Below are 21,010 nucleotides of genomic sequence, written 5' to 3'. Positions count from 1 at the left end.
CAAATGATACCTTTCAAAAATGAACATTAAATATTATTACATGCCAAGTAACTACGTACACACTACCTTTGTTCCCCACAAACTACACTTGGGGAGGGGGGGGATGTTTTCCAGCACAGAGTCACATTCTGTGTATGTATGTGTTTTCAAAAGGTACAGTGTACCAAACGGCAAGCCTTATCTAATAAATATATCACAATGTTTGTGGCAATTTTAAGTTTATTCAAATACACAGCCTATTACCTAAAGAAGAAGGTAAATTTTTAAGATATGAAATACTAGTTCGCTCTGACGATAATTTTGCAATGTAAAAATTACAATGCGTTAATAATTGACAAAGCAATGCTGAAATAAGATGACTTTTTTTTTAATCTGCTGAAAATAAACTCTGATCACCATTTGCGAGAGAAAATCGTCTAACTGAACAACAAATGAACTGTGATTCATGTTACGAATAACAGAAACAAATAACTGCCACAACATTAAGCAACATACAAAGCCGAAACGTACCTGATATGTGGAATTCCAACACCGCCATGTAGAATCTTGTACAATTTACTTTCATAAAGTAATTGTGGATGTCTTGCTCTTATTGATTCTAGTTTCACAGCCACTTCCTAAGAAAGAGAAACCATCGTCAATTTCAAGCCCCCTGATTATATGAGTAACTCTGTACAAACTTACAAACGGTAATATCTTGTCACCTAGGCCTACTGACAAATTACAATCCTCAATACATTACCGATTGTTCGTAAGAACGATTCTAGTTCTTAAGCTAGTTAAAGAGACCATGGAAGTGCAAGAATTCTTAGGTATTAAACGTGATTTCATCCAAGATCAAATGAAGTTGTAAAATATTGCCAGAGTTTTTAAAAAATAAATTCATATTCTTACTCATATATATTCATACCTAAGAATATGGATACATAATATCACAAGAACTTTTCATCTTGTCTATAAATTCAAGAACACGGAGCACGAGCGAATTACCTAAAGGAAATTAAAATCTATGATATTTAATGAGACTATTTCGCTCATATATGCCTAACAATCCACCAATTAAGGGTAAAAATTTGTTAAATTTCAACCAATTATACAGAGTGATTCACGAGGATTTATCTACGGAACTTATTTCCGAAGACATTCTGAGCAAAAAATGTCATATAAACATGTGTCCTAATCTCAATATTTTCAGAGTTACATAATTTGAAGTTGTTAGTAAAATATATTTTTCTTTAGCTTTAAAGATAAAAGAATAGCACAATTCTGCAGTGCTTGGGAAAAGTGACACAAGTCAGTTTCCACAAACCTTTTTTGATAATTTATTGACAACTTACGGAACATCTGTTCGCTTGGAAAAAAAATACATAAGTATTCCTCCCATTACAATAATTCATACAGAAAAAAATCAAATCGACATAAACCAGTGTAAGTTGTTAATAAATTATCAAAAAAGGTTTATGGAAACTGACTTATGTCACTTTTCCCGAGCACTGCAGAATTTGAGAATTAACTATTCAGATTTTTTTAATTGGCTCGTGTTCTAAAGCTAAAAATGTGTCAATTGCTTTGTACAGATTTTGTTTTTCAATTTTTACTTAAAAATTACATTATTCTTACGCACTTATCACAACAATTATTGTTACAAATCATAGGACTTTAGGAAACTTGATTCTTTACAGTTTAATTATGCATCCTAATGTACAGTCCTAAAGAATTTACAAGAGTGGCGTGATTTGTAACAACTGTATAGTCATCTATCACTGCAATACTGTAGCCTTCGTACTGTCAATCTTCTGTCGTCGCTGCTGATTTGCAATTGTTTCCACAAAACAATGAGGAACACCATAACCTAACTACCAATAAACTCGGGAATTAACACCAATCATTTCCTCTGCATTAGGTGCAGCCAATAAATTTACTTTATGGAATGTTACTCTCATAATTAATTAAATGCCAATGTTTTAAATTAAATTATAAGTTTATAATAGGTGAGCAAACGGGCAATTTTAAAACTTTAATAATTATTGCACTGATTACTTTGAATCGAAACTTTCACTTTACATTTAAAGTATGCACAATAGTATTTACCTATACCTCATAAAACTCTTATTTTCTGAACACTACATCCCGCAGATGGGACCCATTTCGTCGCACACATTCTTCAAGTCTAAGTTAACCCTTTAGATTCAAAATCCCCTATATCCACTTTCACAAATTGAAGTATTTTAACAGTAACTGGTGGAAAGTAGAGGGAATTTTCAAGCTAACAGTGACTTTTAACAAACCTTTTGCTTCATATTTAGCGGCTTTTTGAATTCAAACTGTATAAATTATTCGAATTCATTCTTAGCAAACAATATGTGGGCGTAACTCAATTGGGAATAAAATGGTCCTGAGGGGGTTTTGAATCTAGAGAATTCAAGTCTAGCCGTATGACTGGTCACACCACCCTGTTGAAACCACGTGTCTCTATTGATGAGAGAATTATTGGCAATTTGTGGACACAAAAATTCTTGAATCATTCGAACATAATTTTTGGGACATTCCGTATCGCTCTATTTTGCGTTTAGTAAATATACAATTACAATAATAGAAAGGAGTAGACATTCCAATGATATGTCTCTGCTGTTACAGTATATAGTGAAAATAATTCTAAAATGTTCTTATATAAAACATGTTTTACACAAATATTTACATCACAATACGTTACCAACTATTCAATACCAATAATAATAATAATAATAATAATAATAATAATAATAATAATAATAATAATAATAATAATAATAATATAAGAAAACAGTCATTTATGTAACTTGACTAAAGTGGAACTTTATTTGCAAGAGTGGAAAATGAAATTACACGAGTGCAAATAATCCACAACACAAAGTTACATACATAATTTTATTCACTACAATAACGAAGGCGAAATTATTCAAGTTTCATATTAAAATATAATCTACGATACCCAAAGAGAACAGAATCTCTAGTAATTTATAGTAGGTCATGGGCAAATTATTAACATTAATAGTAATAGAATAGCTTCTATGGTGACAAGTGAAATACTAAAGCAGGCCATGAAGTGTGCAATAAAGTGCCGATGTTCAAAAATGGTCTACTTTTAATAATTGTTTAGAACACCTGAACTTTTCGTTATGGTAGTTAAAAAATGAAGTATTAAAACAATGTTATTTTTCCTCTAGTATTTGTTGCAGTAAAACTATAAATTAACTTCTTAATGAATATCAAACTTGGAAGAGAGTAAACACCAACGATTAAAGCATAATTTGCCCAAAAATGTAATTTTCCGTACGTTTCAAAATATTATATACAACCGCATTTTGTGTACATATTAGAGCTGTAATCATATTCTGACTACACACACCAAACTCTAAAACTAAACTTTGTTTATACCATCTATGAAGCGAAAGTGAGAACTACTCAATCACAGTACAGAACAAATAAAAAAAAAAACGAACTATATATCTCATGCTAACTTGTCATGTACAAATCTACTACACAGCCTATCCAATATATTGGAACACAATAGCTTCTCTGTAACGATCTCAAGGGCATTCCAGTTACAGCTGCTCTGTAGAATAAAGGACCAAACAGAACAAAAACCCGCTGTATATAGATGAAAAATCACTACTGTGCAAAAGGTTAAAGATAAAGCTGACTAGTCGGCCCGGGTAGCGCTAGCCTTCTGTGCTCGAGATTGCGGGTTCGTTCCCGGCCCAGGTCGATGGTATTTAAGTGCGCTTAAATGCGACAAACTCATGCCAGTAGATTTACTGGCATGTAAAAACTCCTGCGGGACAAAATTCCGGCACACCGACGACGCTGATATAACCTCGGCAGTTGCGAGCGTCTTAAAATAAACCATAATTTTTTAAAAAACTGGCTTCTCTCAAGAAGGTGCTATACGATAAAATTATTAAACAGAATATAGCCTACAGATGAAAATAAAATCATCTGTGGTACTACAAAGCAGTGATAGGAAATTATTTGGTAAAATTTCCCCTTTCCTTCACTTTAAATTCCCTTCTGGAACCCTAATTTCTCCTCAAATTTATATAATTGGTCAAGAATAAGCAAGACAACCAAGACCAGCAACGACGACTCCAAGAGATGGCTATGACTTTTCCTGCCATTCTGTTGATGAAGCAGATAGACAACCCCGACACGTTGCATTATCTGCATCTATGACATGGTGTAACAATCCAAAAATCTCGCTCCACTTTACTAAAATCATTTTCACATTTTGACCGAATTTCACTGCCATTCAAGTCGATTAACTACACTTCTGATTGGAGTTCCAAAAAAAAAAATCGTTTTAGCAACATTCACAATTCACACTTCTTACACAATGTATCAATAGTTAAAGGGTATATACAGGGACATCATTTTAATTTTACTTCAATTTTTATTGTACCTGAGTTTTTTAATGTACTTCACTCCCACCTCTTCTACTAATAAAGTTCAACCGTCCTCCACACAGATCCAGGACCGCATATACAGTCATAGTAGCCTTACGGTCATAGTAAACAGTACGTTCTAAAATATGTTCGCGTTTTCCAGTGACGACAGAGCTTTCAATATTGAATCATTTTGGCACAGGTACTGTCGTCCATTTGCCTACGTCGTATCCCGGTTTCCCCCACCAGCTTTAATTCGCCAGCTAATGGCTGGGCTGTCTTAGCTCTTTTCTGAGAACATTAATTTCTATTAAGAATTGGACGTCTACGTAATATTATACAACTGTTTAAAATAACTTAAAGAAAAGGGTTTCGTTAAGTAATTAACTGTCACGTGATTTCCTCCCTTTCTACGACCCTACGACATAACCACTTGGACGGACAGTAGATAGCATGTCTAAGTAATTTTATCTTTTCGGATCGGGCAGAAGTGAAGATTGAATTTACAGTACGTAAGGTACTCTTTTATAGAGTAGGTACAGAATTATTTCAACATGAGTTACTAGTACGAAGAACGAAACTGGTAATTGGGATTAGGTACAATAGTCTATAGTGCGATAATATGCACATTAGAACTGAAGTCTGTATCGAAATGAATGGTCACCATTTATGATTATTTTTCAATTTAACTTCATTCTCTATATTGTACGCTAATGTACTGTAGACAGTATAATATACACTGCATAATGAATACGTCCACATGGACAGCTCAGTTCGTGAGTAAAAACACTCATTGTTAATACCGTACTGTATTTTGATTAAACAAAAACCTAATGAAAATGATCAAACTCAAAAGCGCAATATTTCCTAGTTCACGTAAATGGATGAACTACTTTTCTTCCCTCCTATACCTAGTAAAGTGATTTGTTTGTATATTACGCCAGTATCATCGAATTCCAGTCGTGGAAAGGGGTGCAAACGGCGTTGACCCAGAGGTATAGGCAAGTTAATATTAAAAATGTTAGTAAAAATAAAATGATGTCCCTGTACAACTTAATTTGTTTTATTAACGTGGAATGTTTAAGTGGGCACCTATTCGGGAAAAATATCCGTTATCAATTCTGTAATACTCTACGCGCATCTTGCTCCTTAGCAACCCACAACATATTTAGTGGTAAAATAAACAAGTTTTATATTGCGACCAAGAGTTCAGCCGAATCCGCTAAATAGTGAACTAAACGTCCTATGTCATTCTCGGCAATCGCAGGGCGCATTAATCATCAGACCTGCCAACTACGAGAGATGAAATGCGGGAGATGGGAATTTTGTACAAATCTCGGAGATAATCTCGTCAATGTGAATACGTAGTCGTGAGCTAATTGAGGACGGTTTATGCATGAAAAGTTGGTAGGTCTGTAATTTAACGAACTTACAGCAGCGGCTTCGCTTTTGCTACAGTAGCGTCCGCCAGCCAGATTGTCTGTGGCCACCGAGCTCGCCCGATCTAACGCCGCCTGATTATTTTTATGGGGATATCTCAAAGGAAGAGTTTTCAGAAACAAACCACGACGCCTTAATAGCTACCATTGCTGAAGAAATTCGAGCAGTGATAGCGAATGTACTGGCAAGGACTTTCCAAAATAAGACGCACCGGGTTCAATCCTGTCTGGACGCAGCTGGTGCTCACTTCCAGCACATTTGATGATGTTTTCAATTTCTCACAAAACGAGGTAGGTCAACTTCAAATTTCATTGCAATACCTTCATTAGTGTTAAAATTACCCAAGAAATTCCGAGTTCGGTAGCGAGTGGGAAACCAGTATATAACTTCACAACTAAGAAGCAGAAGACAAATAATGATTTGTTTACGAAAAAATAAAATGTTTCTTTCTCAAACCAATTGAACTGTACTTATGGAGAATAAACATGAAATACAAACTCTGAAATACATGCCAAAAATAATTTTGCAGGTCCCATATAGATGAAAACAAATTTCTTCCATTCTTCAAAACCTACTGTATTTGTTTTCTACAATAAGCTTACAGTTTTTAATCGATTTAACGACGCTGTATCAACTACTAGGTTAGAGTCGATGGAATTTGTGACAGCGAGACAGTATTTGCCTATCCAAGACCGTTTCGCTATCGGATTAAATGACATTTGCCTTATAGTGAGAAAAAACCTTGAGAAAAACGCAACTAGGTAATCAATCCAAAGGGAATCGAACTCGCGCCCAAAGGAAGCTCCAGACCAGCAGGTAAACGTGCGCTACCGACTGGCTACGCCGGTGACTAACCTACATAGTTAACAACGAACTTCAAATAGTAATTAAAGATAATATTTCATTATTCTGCAAGGGTAACAAATTTTGAAATCCTTGATCTCTAAATATTCATGAATTTATGGCATGAAGTAAGTTTCTATAAATAAATATTTTACTGCATGCATGTTTCTTTTCTTCACTCCTGTTCCTAGGCGTTGTATATTTTTGGACGTATTTTAGTACTCACTACAGCTTTACCAGAGTCCCATTAACATATATTCAGTTTTCACAGCTATATTGTCAATGTCAAGGTTGTACCACAGTCTAGTATATAGTCACGAAGCTTGACTTATGAGGGTGCTAGGAACAATTAGACTGTGCCGGTAATATTTCGCATTGCCTGTAATGAGGCGATATTAGCGATCCTAGTGGTTAGCAACTATCTATGGATGCGCATTTACTACGTATTGAGTTTCGCGGCTGTATACACTAGACTGTGGTTGTACGTATTCTCTGTTGAAAATGAAAGTAGGAACTATGGGAAATAAAATGAGAAATTACTGTAATGTCTATCAAATATCTGTAAAAACTGAAGGCCGATATAAAATTAGTCTACAAACTGGTGAAAATATTATTCAAGTTTATTTTTAAGTTTTTCCTAACATACAACTGTGCATCTGAAAAGATAAACTTACGTTTTCTGAATTACACAAAAAGAAAATTTTATAATACAGTGGCCAATATCAGACTTCATTATATTGTATAGTTTCAGCAGATACAATTTTGTACAAATTCACATAAAGAACCACGTATTTTACTCACAGCGTATTTCAAAATTGTGGTAACATTTTCATATTATTATTGTTAAGTATTAATAATACAATAACTTGGCGTATATACTTTAAGAAGCTCTCAAAATTTTATTGGCACTTTACAAACACTCAATGTGAGAATCCTTTGTTACACAGAATATATTAACACGACAGTCAAATTCTTGTCACACTCAAACTTCTCTGTTTATGAATGTAATCACAACAATGATCTGACGTCGTACTTCAAGGTCTTGGAATAGAAGTGGCACATAAACTGTATCCTTCACATACCCCCAAAAGAATGAAGTTTCATGGTGACAAGTCTGGTGACCTAGGAGGCCAAGGCCGATAGACCATATCTGTGGCGGTAGCATATCCAACCCAACAATGTGGAGGGTGGGAAACAACCTTTGTATCATTATTATTGACTTTTTATTCGCAAACTGCAAAGCACAAAACAATTTATGTTGTGAAGTTGCCATTTTTCAACAATATCTCCCATGGCAACATAAATAATACGTTTTTCGAAACTTATAAATGGGAAATTTGAAAGATTCACTATCAAATGACATGTACCATGTTAATTTCTCATTAATAGACTACTTAGTTAATAATAACTATGAAAGTGCTATCATAATTTTGAAATACGGTGTATTTTGTAACTTATTTAGAGCAATATTTTTAAATTTACAGAAATAATGACAAATATTAGTGGTTTGTAAAGAGATAACTGAACTATCTCTCACGTAACCAACAGCACAGTAAAAGCAAACCAGTGAAGGGAAGTTATGAAACCATACTCTTTTGTGGACATTCATTTGCACGAAAGAACGTTTAGAACTTGCGACGAACAATCCTTTAAAATAAAGTCATTATAAAGGGTCTTGCCATCATCCTGCCCAACTTTTACGATATGTAAAACAAAAAACTTCTGAGAGGAGATTAGCAATTTCGTCTACAGAAATTCTTAAGTAAATATTGTGATGATGTAAAAAAAACAGATTTCAAGATTTTCACATGTAGAATAATGTACAGGGACATCATTTTATTTTTACTTCAATTTTTTTGTACCTGAGTTTTTGAATGTACTTCACTCCCACCCCTTCTCTACTAATGAAGTTCAACCGTCCTCCACACAGATCCAAGATCGCATATACAGTCATAGTAGCCTTACGGTCATAGTAAACAGTGTACTGTTTGACGTTCCAAAAATATGTTCGCGTTTTCTAGTGACGGAAGAGCTTTCAATATTGAATCATTTTCGCACAGGTACTGTCGTCCATTTGCCTACGTCGTATCCCGGTTTCCCCCACCAGCTTTTATTCGCCAGCTAGTGGCTGGGCTGTCTTAGTTCTTTTCTGAGAACATTAATTTCTGTTAGGAACTGGACGTCTACGTAATATTATACAACTGTTTAAAATAACTTAAAGAAAAGGGTTTCGTTAAGTAATTAACTGTCACGTGATTTCCTCCCTTTCTACGACCCTACGACATAACCACTTGGACGGACAGTAGATAGTATGTCTGAGTAATTTTATCTTTTCGGATCGGGCAGAAGTGAAGATTTAATTTACAGTACGTAAAGTACTCTTTTATAGAGTAGGTACAGAATTATTTCAACATGAGTTACTAGTACGAAGAACGAAACTGGTAATTGGGATTAGGTACAATAGTCTATAGTACGATAATATGCACATTAGAACTGAAGCCTGTATCGAAATGAACGGCCACCATTTTAAAAAATGTGTTTAAATGTCCACATTATGATTATTTTTCAATTTAACTTCATTATCTATATTGTACGCTAATGTGCTGTAGACAGTATAATATACACTGCATAATGAATACGTCCACATGGACAGCTCGGTTCGTGAGTAAACACACTCATTGTTAAAGTACTGTATTTTCATTAAACAAAAACCTAATGAAAATGATCAAACTCAAAAGCGCAATATTTCCTAGTTTACGTAAATGGATGAACTACTTTTCTTCCCTCCTATACCTAGTAAATTGATTTGCTTGTATATTACGCCAGTATCATCGAACTCCAGGCGTGGAAGGGGTTAGCAAACGACGTTGATCCAGAGGTATAGGCAAGTTAATATTAAAAATGTTAGTAAAAATAAAATGATGTCTCTGTACAATAAAGTTACCTTATATAAAAAAAATCATAGAAATACACGTTTTAAGTATCAGAGACACCAAAGAATGGTTTTGGAAATGCCATATGTATACAATGTTTCCAGACAGTTTTCCAACAACATTTTTCAAAGAAAATACTCCTAATGCTAATGCTAATTTTTAATGACAATTTTTGTAAAATTGTAAATTTCGGGTTTTTTCTTTTTAATTTAGAATCACTAAAATAATGCCTCTACATTTATTAATTCCTAATTATCCACTTGGTTTTACAGTGGTCTTTTTTTTTTTTAATAACCTTTGTAGGTCTCGCATTGACGTATCATTAGCGCAAGTTTTTTTTCTTGCCCATTCAATCACAGATTTCTAGGTTTCGGTCTGACTACCCAAATGCAAATCCTACAAGCATTGTCCCTGTGTCTGCTTATTACCTAGCGCTCGCCAAAGTTCTGTACAAACTAGGATTTTTTTTCACTAAAAGCTGAAACCTGTTGTGTTATCTCTCACTTATACTCTTTATCTGGTGCAGGTTATGTCTTGTTGCTTCATGTTGGTTCTATAGCTCGATGGAATAGTGTGTTGGAACTGCCTTCCTTCGGCTTCTTGCTTTCCTTCCTGCGACATAACATTCCTCGAAATGATCTAAAATAACGAACATTTCATTTTTGACAAACGTCCTTACTTGTTCGAAACCATCGTGCAATTCCAACATATGCATGGAAATGTTGATCTCCCGATTTCTTGATTGTTGTATGACTCCTGAAAGGTTCTCGGCTTGAATTATTTTATACATTAATTTCCCATGATGAGACAAGCGGCAGTTAAAATGAAAACTCGGGAACATTTCAACTGCACTATTTATTATGGTTTTCTTGAAATTTGTCATCATCTTCTCTGGAGATATTACAAACCCAAATGATGCAGCTCTAATAGGAAGAAAATGAACACAGCCTGGATCTTCTTACTTTATACCCCAAGGATGAAACCCCCCCCCCCAACTTATTACTACATAGTGGAATACTGTGATTTTCTAGTTATCAGGTTAAATTTCATTTTGCCAGCTTTGTTTCGAATTTCGTTTGACAACTGGCAATCACTTTCTAACGGTTATGATGTCAGCATGTTTTGCCTTTGAAGAACGTACCAACATTTATGAAACGAAAGTTACTAGTGAAATTATCAATTTGAATGTAATTAATATTAATATACAGGGTGATTCACGAGGATTTACCGTTCCTTACGGAGCTTAATTCCGACGGCATTCTGAGCAAAAAATGTCATAAATATTTGTCCCAATTTGAATATTTTCAGAATTACACTAATTTGAAGTTGTTTGTAAAATACCATTATTCTTTAGTTTTATGGGTAAAAGAATAATAATAATAATAATAATAATAATAATAATAATAATAATAATAATAATAATAATCCGTGGCGCTACAGCCCTTGAAGGGCACAGACCGACCAGCCGGCTGCTGGCCTCACGTTCACATGCCGAAGCAGAGGTGGACGATCATCCAACCAGAATGGATGTATCGTGTGGTTAGCACGATGATCCCCCAGCCGTTATAGCTGGCTTTCGCAACCGGATTTCGCTACCTATCGTAGCTCACCAAGAGCATCACGATGTTGGGTGGGCACCGGTCCCATACACTGGCCGAAATTTCAAGAGAAAATTTCTTTCCCCATGAGGACTCAAACCAGCGCGCATTCCGTAACGCGAGTCCTAGGCAGGATGCCTTAGACCACGACGCCACGGCGCGGAACAGGGTAAGAGAATATTACAGATAAAGAATGAAGTATTCAGGAGTATCATTTCTTTAATTAGCTAGTATTCTGAAGCTAAAAATATGTTGTGAATTCCATACTTGCTTCGTACAGATTTTTTTTTTCGATTTTTAACTACAAAATTACATTTTCTTGCGCATTTATCACAACAATTGTTACAAATCACGCCACTCTTGTAATTCTTTAAGACTGTACATTAGGATGCATAATTAAACTGTAAAGAATCAAGTTTCTAAAGTCGTATGATTTGTAACAATTTTTATGATAAGTGCGTAAGAAAGATGTCATTTTTAGTTAAAAATTGAAAAACAAAATATGTACAAATCAAATAACAACACATTTTTAGCTACAGAATGCCAGCCAATTAGAGAAATAACACGTCTGAATAGTTCAATCTCTATTTGTAATATTTTTTACTCGTAAAAAAATAAAAAAAAAAAGTATTTTACGAACTTCAAATTAATGTAACTATGCGATTAGGACAAATGCTTATATGACTTTTTTGCTCAGAATGTCTTCGGAAATAAGCTCCGTAAGTGACGGTAAATCCTCGTGAATCACCCTGTATTATAATAATAATAATAATAATAATAATAATAATAATAATCGGTAAATAAACAGCATAAATTTTTTCAGCAGTATTTTATTTTCGAAATTCGTACTAGGCCTAGTCGTTTCATGTGACCTAACAAAATAAATGTTTGGGTTATGAATCAAACTATTTAGCCAAACCGAAGAATTTCGTATTTTCAGTCAAATATATTTTAACATTAGATCATATTGTATCATATTGTTTCAGTACATATCACTGTGATTTGACCTGCTTTGGTGATATTTGGTAACAAATAATACTTACTACTTACTGGCTTTTAAGGAACCCGGAGGTTCATTGCCGCCCTCACATAAGCCCGCCATTGGTCCCTATCCTGAGCAAGATTAATCCAGTCTCTACCATCATATCCCACCTCCCTCAAATCCATTTTAATATTATCTTCCCACCTACGTCTCGGCCTCCCCAGAGGTCTTTTTCCCTTCGGCCTCCCAACTAACACTCTATACGCATTTCTGGATTCGCCCATACGTGTTACATGTCCTGCCCATCTCAAACGTCTGGATTTTATGCTCCTAATTATGTCAGGTGAAGAATACAATGCGTGCAGCTCTGCGTTGTGTAACTTTCTCCATTCTCCTGTAACTTCATCCCTCTTAGCCCCAAATATTTTCCTAAGAACCTTATTCTCAAACACCCTTAATCTCTGTTCCTCTCTCAAAGTGAGAGTCCAAGTTTCATAACCATGCAGAACCGGTAATATAACTGTTTTATAAATTCTAACTTTCAGATTTTTTTTGACAGAAGACTAGATGACAAAAGCTTCTCCACCGAATAATAACACGCATTTCCCATATTTCTTCTGCGTTTAATTTCCTCCCGAGTGTCATTTATGTTTGTACTGTTGCTCCAAGATATTTGAATTTTTCCACCTCTTCGAAAGATAAATCTCCAATTTTTATAGTTCCATTTCGTACAATATTCTGGTCACGAGACATAATCATATACTTTGTCTTTTCGGGATTTACTTCCAACCCTATCGCTTTACTTGCTTCAACTAGAATTTCCGCGTTTTCCCTAATCGTTTGTGGATTTTCTCCTAGCATATTCACGTCATCAAACAAATAATATAAATAAATTATTATTACCGTTTCAGTACATAACATTGCAATGTCACCCGCTGTGGTGATAACTGGTAACAGTTCGCAACTGCCATATTAGCTTTATAACAAATAATTCTTACATGTACATTGGAGTTCAAAGATATCTGACCTACGATTTTCTGATCGTGTAAGCGAACTTTCTAACCACGGGATAAGTCTGAACCAAAGATATACTGTTCAAATTGACAAACTTTCAAATAGTTCCGCCATTTCTCAATAAGTGACACTATTATTGGGACGAGTAAAAAGTGGTGATGTAGATCAAGTATAAATTATACTCATAACTTACAGTATCAGTGGTTTGCGGATAAAACCTAATGCTTATTACAATCATTAGATGGAGATAAAAATTTGAATTTTATAATACGGGTATATTTATGTATTAGCTATTGGCTACACTGACTGACCTTCGTCATTATTCATAGAAGCAATACTAAAGAAGTCACACTTACACGAACAAATTATCGATCACTATCGATTAGTAGGGGTCAGGTATCTTTGAACACTAGTGTACACTACTACAGCAGCGGTATGTTTGATTATCTTCTGGATTTGGACTATACATTTTTATTATTTCCATTATTACAAATCTGAAAGAAAATATTTGATTATAACTTAAATGTGCCAACAGGAATAAAACAGCAAAAAAAAACTCTGCAAGAGATCTTCTCTGAAATGAATCGTATTGGAGTAACAAGCCACACTGCAAAGTTTGTTGGTATTGAGCAGATATTGCGACTATGTAACAAGTCAAAGAAACTGGTAGAATTATGTGGCTGTCTACTTGCTTTCCTCTTGCCAGTGATCTCTTCAAACTTTCTCGGTCTGAATCTAAGTGGGCGAGTATTCCAGACGCTACACTAAACAGTTCAGCTCTTAATATCAACGTAGATGGCATATCTGTCTATCTTCAACAATATGTTTCTAGTTTCACTTTTTCTCTCGGTCCTTTTCCCCGTTTCGAGGGCGTGCATGAGATTTGTTTATTCCTTTCCATACACATACTACCAACAGACTGGAAATAAATTATATAACCTATATTTATTGAATCTCCGAACATTGTGAAAACATCCTGTTTCGTCTCAAGGTCAATGTTAAGGTTGAAATTTCAACAAAATCATTGAAAATTAAATATGATTGTGAATGTTATAAACTGCATAAATTCTTTATAAAAACTGAATCAGTCATTATTCCGAAATTACAATAGCAACCAGACCTCCATATTCGGGAAATAGGCCATTTCATAAGTGCTGTGGATATTGTGAAGCTTCTTTACGTCTTAATAAATGCATGGAATAGTGTCATTTCTCAACAAGAAGATTTATTCAAGCGAGGCAAATACAATAGTGTTCTTAGGGGGACAATCTACTAAAAATTACTTTTTTTTTTTACTAATCATTTTTTCAACCACATTTTGAGAGAATGTTTACTATGTAAAGGACTAACAAAACCCAAACAAATTTTGAACTGCCAAATATTTTTCACTTTTAATTTTTTTTTTTCTATTTTTCTTAGATTTTCAAACCCAAGTTTTTAGTGAAAGATATCAATTTTTAAGCTTCCCTTTTTTTGGTTACATTCACAAGACAGAGAAACATTTGTATGTATTCATTTTATGAAATATCTAATTTATTCACTTCAAAAAAAAAATGTAAGTTTTGTATACGCTATGTTTTTCTATATGAAAAATAAAATAAATATTAACTAGCAGCATTCTTACACAATAAATGCATAGAAACATGCAGTTACCTAGTAAATACTTGTAGTAAAAATTTTATCCAGATTGATTAATATTTGGCATAAAAAAGTTGGTGTCGAAGAAAAATATTAAACTTACGAAAAAATGAATTAGAAAGTAAATTAAAATTATCCTCCGCTACATTCATCTAGAAACTTCAGTGAGCCAACTTTAGAACAAAAAGTTACTAGATTTCATCATCATCATCCTTCACGAATTAGGCCTCTGTAGACCTGTTTCGGCCCCATCTAGCAGTCTTCTTAAAGGTCTTCCTGGTCGACGATGTCCTCTAGGTTTATACTGCTAAAAGTGGCAGCCCCACTACTGGACTACCTAACGATAAGGCTAGTAACCTATCTTAGGGAAAATTACATTACTTTCAAGCCTCAAACAAGTTACTAGATTTGTAATCAGAAATTTGTAAAATAGAATTCTTTGATGAAAAAATTAATTATGACAGCTCTTTAAATTGCACATCACCTTATAGCCTTAATTTAAAAACGTTTTTAACATATTTGTAATGAGAAAACTAAATTCATTTGGGTTATGAAAATATACATTCTAAAGACGTGAAATGGCCAATATATATATATATATATATATATATATATATATATATATATATATATATATATATATATGTGCATCGTAGATTTTACGACCTTTCGCCTCTTGCTGGTCGCCTGTTAGTAAGCGAAAAAGGCATGGGCGATGGTTTCTGAATTCCGTTTCCTAAATATAAAAACAATATTAGAATTACACGATTAGCTAACGGTATAGGTTTCCATCTAAACGGATTCATCAACCAGCAAAACTTCTGATACTGGGCATCGGAAAATCCAAGACAACTGCACGAACGACCTCTGCATTCACCCCATGTGACAGTGTGGTGAGAGATATCCAGGAGTTACATTATCGCTCCCTATTTTTTACATGTACATGATAAACACCTTTTTTTTTTTTTTGTCAGAACTCTAGATTTTGAACTTGGAACAACATACGTGGTTTCAAAAAGATGGGACTATAGCTCACACCGTCAGACATTCAATGAACATCCTACGGGGACTGTTTCCTGGTCATTTGATTTACAGGCTCTGAGATGTGCCTTGGTCTCCTCGATCTCCCGACTTGAGTATATGCGACTTCTTTCTGTGGGGGTATCTAAAAGGTGAGTTTACTTCGTCAAACCCGAACTGAAGACAGCTATTCGTAAAATGGTGCTGCAGGTCTATCAGGAGACAATGGAACGCGTATGGGGCAGCTTCACATCTCGACTTGAAAATTGCATCAAGGAAGATGAACATCACAAACCAAAATAATAGAGTTTGGTGAAAAATTAACTTTGTACAGTTCATTCACAAACGAGTACACTCCCCTGTGTCACCCGTTAGTACACACCAAGTATTTGAAGCTGTCCACTTGCTCTACTGCCTCACTTAGTATTCGACCGTTCAAGTGATATGTTTACTTAATTTGTGTACATTTGTGAAGTTATTCCATCTCTCACTTTAATATGATAATGAAAATCAGATCTTATATTGTGCGTATCGAGATCTAAGATTAAATAATTTCATTTAACATATGTTCAATTTTAAGCAAAAAAAAAAATCATCAGAATTAATTTTCAGCCACGTATCACTGTGTTTCTCTGCAAATACATTAATATTCAATGTGAATCATTCCCGAATGAAGACTCGTAATAGGCTACCACTAATTAACAAAATATCTGCAGTAATTTATAAACAATCGATGTATAGCCTACAAACTGACGGCGTGTCGAAAACCAGTCTTCGGTATCAGGGACGCTGTAAACGTCTCTCTCAAAATCTCTAAATTTATTTTTTCTGTACCATCACAATACTTTCTCTATACACTTCCTAAAAGAAGAAAGTCAGTTTGAAAGAGAATTAAATAGCATTTTAAATTTTATAAGGTTCAGGTTTCATCTTCAACTGGAGAATGTAGTAGACACTACTATTTCGAAAACATAAGAGCACGAAAAACTTACACATACAAATACCAAGAATGTGGCATGCCCAAGACAAAAATCTAACTACAGTACTTATTAACAATTCGAATAACATGTACAGCTCGATTCAGCGTTAATGGCCCCTGTCCTTGATTGTTTGGCTAGTGAGCGAGCTATGTGCTGCGTCATAAGAAAGAAATTTAATCGCAACTGTGCATAGGAAGGAAAGAGGAAGAATGAAAATAATATCTATGCTCGAAGTGAAGGACACTCATATCAAGAAAATATAACTCATGACATTGTTTAGTCAACAGACGTAGTGGTTAATAACGGGACGTGTGGAAGAATATATTGTGTTTCAAGACGGAGTGTACCGCGATATAAGGAGGAAGTGTTAGGTGTTATGACTGCGCTGCCTGACCTGTGTGACCCAGCTCCGCCCGCAATGATGAGTAACTCGCTCTTAGTCTGTCTGCTTACTTTTTGCAGGGGGCCAAAATCCCTGAATCAATCTGTACACTGACGTTCAAAGATTTCCAACCTACGATTTTATGATCGTGTAAACGAACTTTTCAACCACGGAATAAGTCAGAACCAAAGATATAGGACAAACCTTGAAAGAGTTCCGCTAATTCTCAATAGGTGGCACCATTATTGGGGCCGTTAAAAATGTGTCAGACAAAATGATTATGTAGATTAAAAAAATATATATATAAATATAAAAAATTGAATTCTATATTGCGGGTGTATTTACCTACGATTGACAACAGTGCCTGTTAACTTCGCCATCTATTCATACAAGTGATAACTAAAGAATCCACACTTACACCAGCAAATTATCGATCAACATCGATTAGCAGAGTCAGATATCTTTGAACGTCTGTGTACATATATCTAAGCTTCTATGGGCTAAGATGATAATCTCATCTGTCGAATTTGATAGCAAGTAGAAAATATTGCAATATAGGCCTATTCATTCATTCGTTCATAGTGTTCCGCTCTAGGGCAGGTCTTTAATTGCAAACCCAGCATTCTCCAGTCTTTCCTATTTTCTGCCTTCCTCTTTGTCTCCTCATATGACCCATATATCTTAATGTCATCTATCATCTGATATCTTCTTCTGCCCCGAACTCATCTCCCGTTCACCATTCCTTCCAGTGCATCCTTCAGAAGGCAGTTTCTTCTCAACCAGTGACCCAGCCAATTCCTTTTCCTCTTTCTGATCAGTTTCAGCATCATTCTTTCTTCATCCACTCTTTCCACCACAGCTTCGTTTCTTATTGTCTGTTCGCTTCACATGCTCCATCCTTCTCCATATCCACAATTCAAATGCTTTTATTCGCTTCTCTTCACTTCGTCGTAATGGCCATGTTTCTGCCCCATACAATGCTACACTCCACACAAAGCACTTCACTAGTCTCTTCCTTACTACTTTCTCCAAAGGTCCGCAGAAGATGCTCCTTTTTCTATTAAAAGCGTCTAGAGTGGTGTCCTATAATTTTGAGGTTACTTTCGATTATTTAAGCAGCCTCATGTTTTCTCTCCCATGTGTGGTGCATAACAGACATCGAAGTTTCACCATAGTTACAGTTAATTTTAATCCCTAATTGAATGACAATATTGAGAAACCCCACACGTCCATTTTTTTTACGAAATTGAGTTATATATGATTTCGTATTCTGAACAAGTAGACTTATATTATGAAGAGAAACCCCACATATTCCCATCAAAAGTCATTTTAGCTGAAGTGTTAAGAAAAAATAACTTAAGCACAAATCTAGGACCTGAGATATTTTTTGTATCTCCTGAAAAGTTTAGTTTCCTAGACATGTGGGGTTTCTCAATATTCCGGTTCAATTGTATTCCTGCAATTTCTTGGTGTTTATTTTTTCTAGACAGACTGTAGTTCTGATCTTACACCTCAACTGTACTTAACAAAAAATTACAGTAGGTTACACCTATTTTATAACACACAATGTGATGCAATGTGACATAACATATTAAAGCGAAAACAAAAATAATTTGTAAATGTATTTTGAATAATTTTGAGGGAAAAATTGTTCCGGGGCCGGGTATCGAACCCGGGACCTTTGATTAAACGTACCAACGCTCTACCAACTGAGCTACCTGGGAACTCTACCCGACGCCGATCCAACTTTTCCCTCTACATCCACAGACCTCAAAGTGGGCTGACAACTGTCAAGCAACCAACATTGAGTGCACACTAACTCTGTGAGACTTAAATTGTGGTTTTCTGTTAACGAACAGTGACGTGTATTATGCAAATCAAGCTTTCAGGTATAACTCCCTGTAATGTTTATTTGAATAATTTTGAGGGAAAAAATTGTTCCCGGATCGGGTATCGAACCCGGGACCTTTGGTTAAACGTACCAACGCTCTACCAACTGAGCTACCCGGGAACTCTACCCGACACCGATCCAACTTTTCCTTCTATATCCACAGACCTCAAAGTGGGCTGACAACTGTCAAGCAACCAACATTGAGTCCACACTAACTCTGTGTGACTTAAATTATGGTTTTCTGTTAACGAACAGTGACGTGTATTATGCAAATCAAGTGTAAGTTAAGTGTCTTTGTTTTTAAGAGTTGCAAAACTTCTACAAAATAGCTACTACACAGACGTAGAAATAACTTAATTCTTAATAAAGCGTAACAGTACTGGAACAATATGATGAAATTCGGTGTCGCATTTTAGCAATTACAAAGGCAAAACAGCAAACTCTTATCAGAAAACACAAGTTACAGTATTACCAGCTACCGATACATGTTTCTTTACATATACTGACCAATAACGTCAAAGTCAATCAACATACAGCAGAACAAAGAAAATCCGGCATTACACTAGCCTATCTCTATTATTATTATTATTATTATTATTATTATTATTATTATTATTATTATTATTATTATTATTCTGACTACGCATCATTAGCAATCATATACGTATAGCCATAATTTTTCACAAAATTCACAAGTTAATATGAAGTTTCACTTCTTTTATAAAGTTCATCCACAAAGAGGGACAAAACAGATGGTGCATATTGTAGAACTGAAATTTAAATCAAGCAAGTTCTGTCTGGTCTCTATGAAAAACAGTAAATCTTTTTCAATTCAATTCAAAGACCTAAATATGCTTCATTTCTCTTCTGCCACACCATGTTTCAACTAACTTACGTGTCTAGACTAGGCCTATGAGAGATTCACATCTTCAAACAAAAACAGATTTTAATGCCACAATTCAGAACTTGTTCATCGAATGCAAGAAATATGTGAAATATCTCAAATAGTCACATTTATTCACCTAGCAAATAATCATGAATTGGTCATAAAGTTCAAGTAGAGTGATATGAATTAACCAAGCTATAATTTTCACATTAAGTTACATAGCAATGATTAAAATGTTCAAAATATTACTAAGATGATGTATGAAACCAAATTTATTCTCATAAATGCGAAACAGCTGTTATTATCGCAGCGTCTGTACCTAAAAGTAAATATACCGTAATTAACACGTTTAAACGTTGGCAACTCAATGAAGAAATCAGTCTCAATTCTTTTCTTAAATAATACAATTAGCCTACTATTAGGTCTAGAATGTGACAAACAGAGCTCGGTAATTTCAACAGTATTTTTGGTTTAAATTTTTTTTATCAACGTTAATTACTAATAAGCTAGAGTTCTAAACAGTCATAAATCCACAAGTATTTTGTAAATATTACTTTCAAAAACAATAACCAAAAGTTTACTTCACATTCTGACATTCTACGAAGAAGTACAATAAAATCTTTCAAACTTTTTCAATGCAAACAATTTGCCAACAAAAAAATACATATATAACATGAACTTTAGTACCTGCAATTTTAGTTCACTTACATCTTAATAAAAACATGTGTCTTACTGGATACCATTATAAACTATTCGCTACTTGTGTTAATTCAGTTTGTAAGCTAATATGATACAATACTTCATGAAAACTGTGTTATAGCCTTACTACTTTGTTTAAGTTTTCAAAAAGTAGGATAACGTTTGTGTTTCGAGTAAGTGCTTTAAATAAAGACATTACCATTAATAATACGTTCTGAATTCAAAACTTAAACTGATGCAAAACATAGGCCTAATAGACAATCAAATGCCTTAACTTTAAAAT

General features: G+C 34.6%; 1 protein-coding gene across 1 annotated transcript in view; it reads right to left on the bottom strand.

Moving 5' to 3' along the window:
• The window catches only part of LOC138694316 (casein kinase I), a 200,009-nt gene that overhangs the window by 178,436 nt on the left and 563 nt on the right, over positions 1 to 21,010 (bottom strand). Inside the window, exon 2 of the mRNA XM_069817923.1 lies at positions 511 to 617. Coding sequence (XP_069674024.1) covers positions 511 to 617 — 107 coding nt within the window. The remainder of the gene's footprint in view (positions 1 to 510; positions 618 to 21,010) is intronic.

The sequence above is a fragment of the Periplaneta americana genome, chromosome 1 (assembly GCF_040183065.1).
Source record: "Periplaneta americana isolate PAMFEO1 chromosome 1, P.americana_PAMFEO1_priV1, whole genome shotgun sequence".
Classification (NCBI taxonomy): domain Eukaryota; kingdom Metazoa; phylum Arthropoda; class Insecta; order Blattodea; family Blattidae; genus Periplaneta; species Periplaneta americana.
This window is presented reverse-complemented; position numbering and strand designations above follow the sequence as displayed.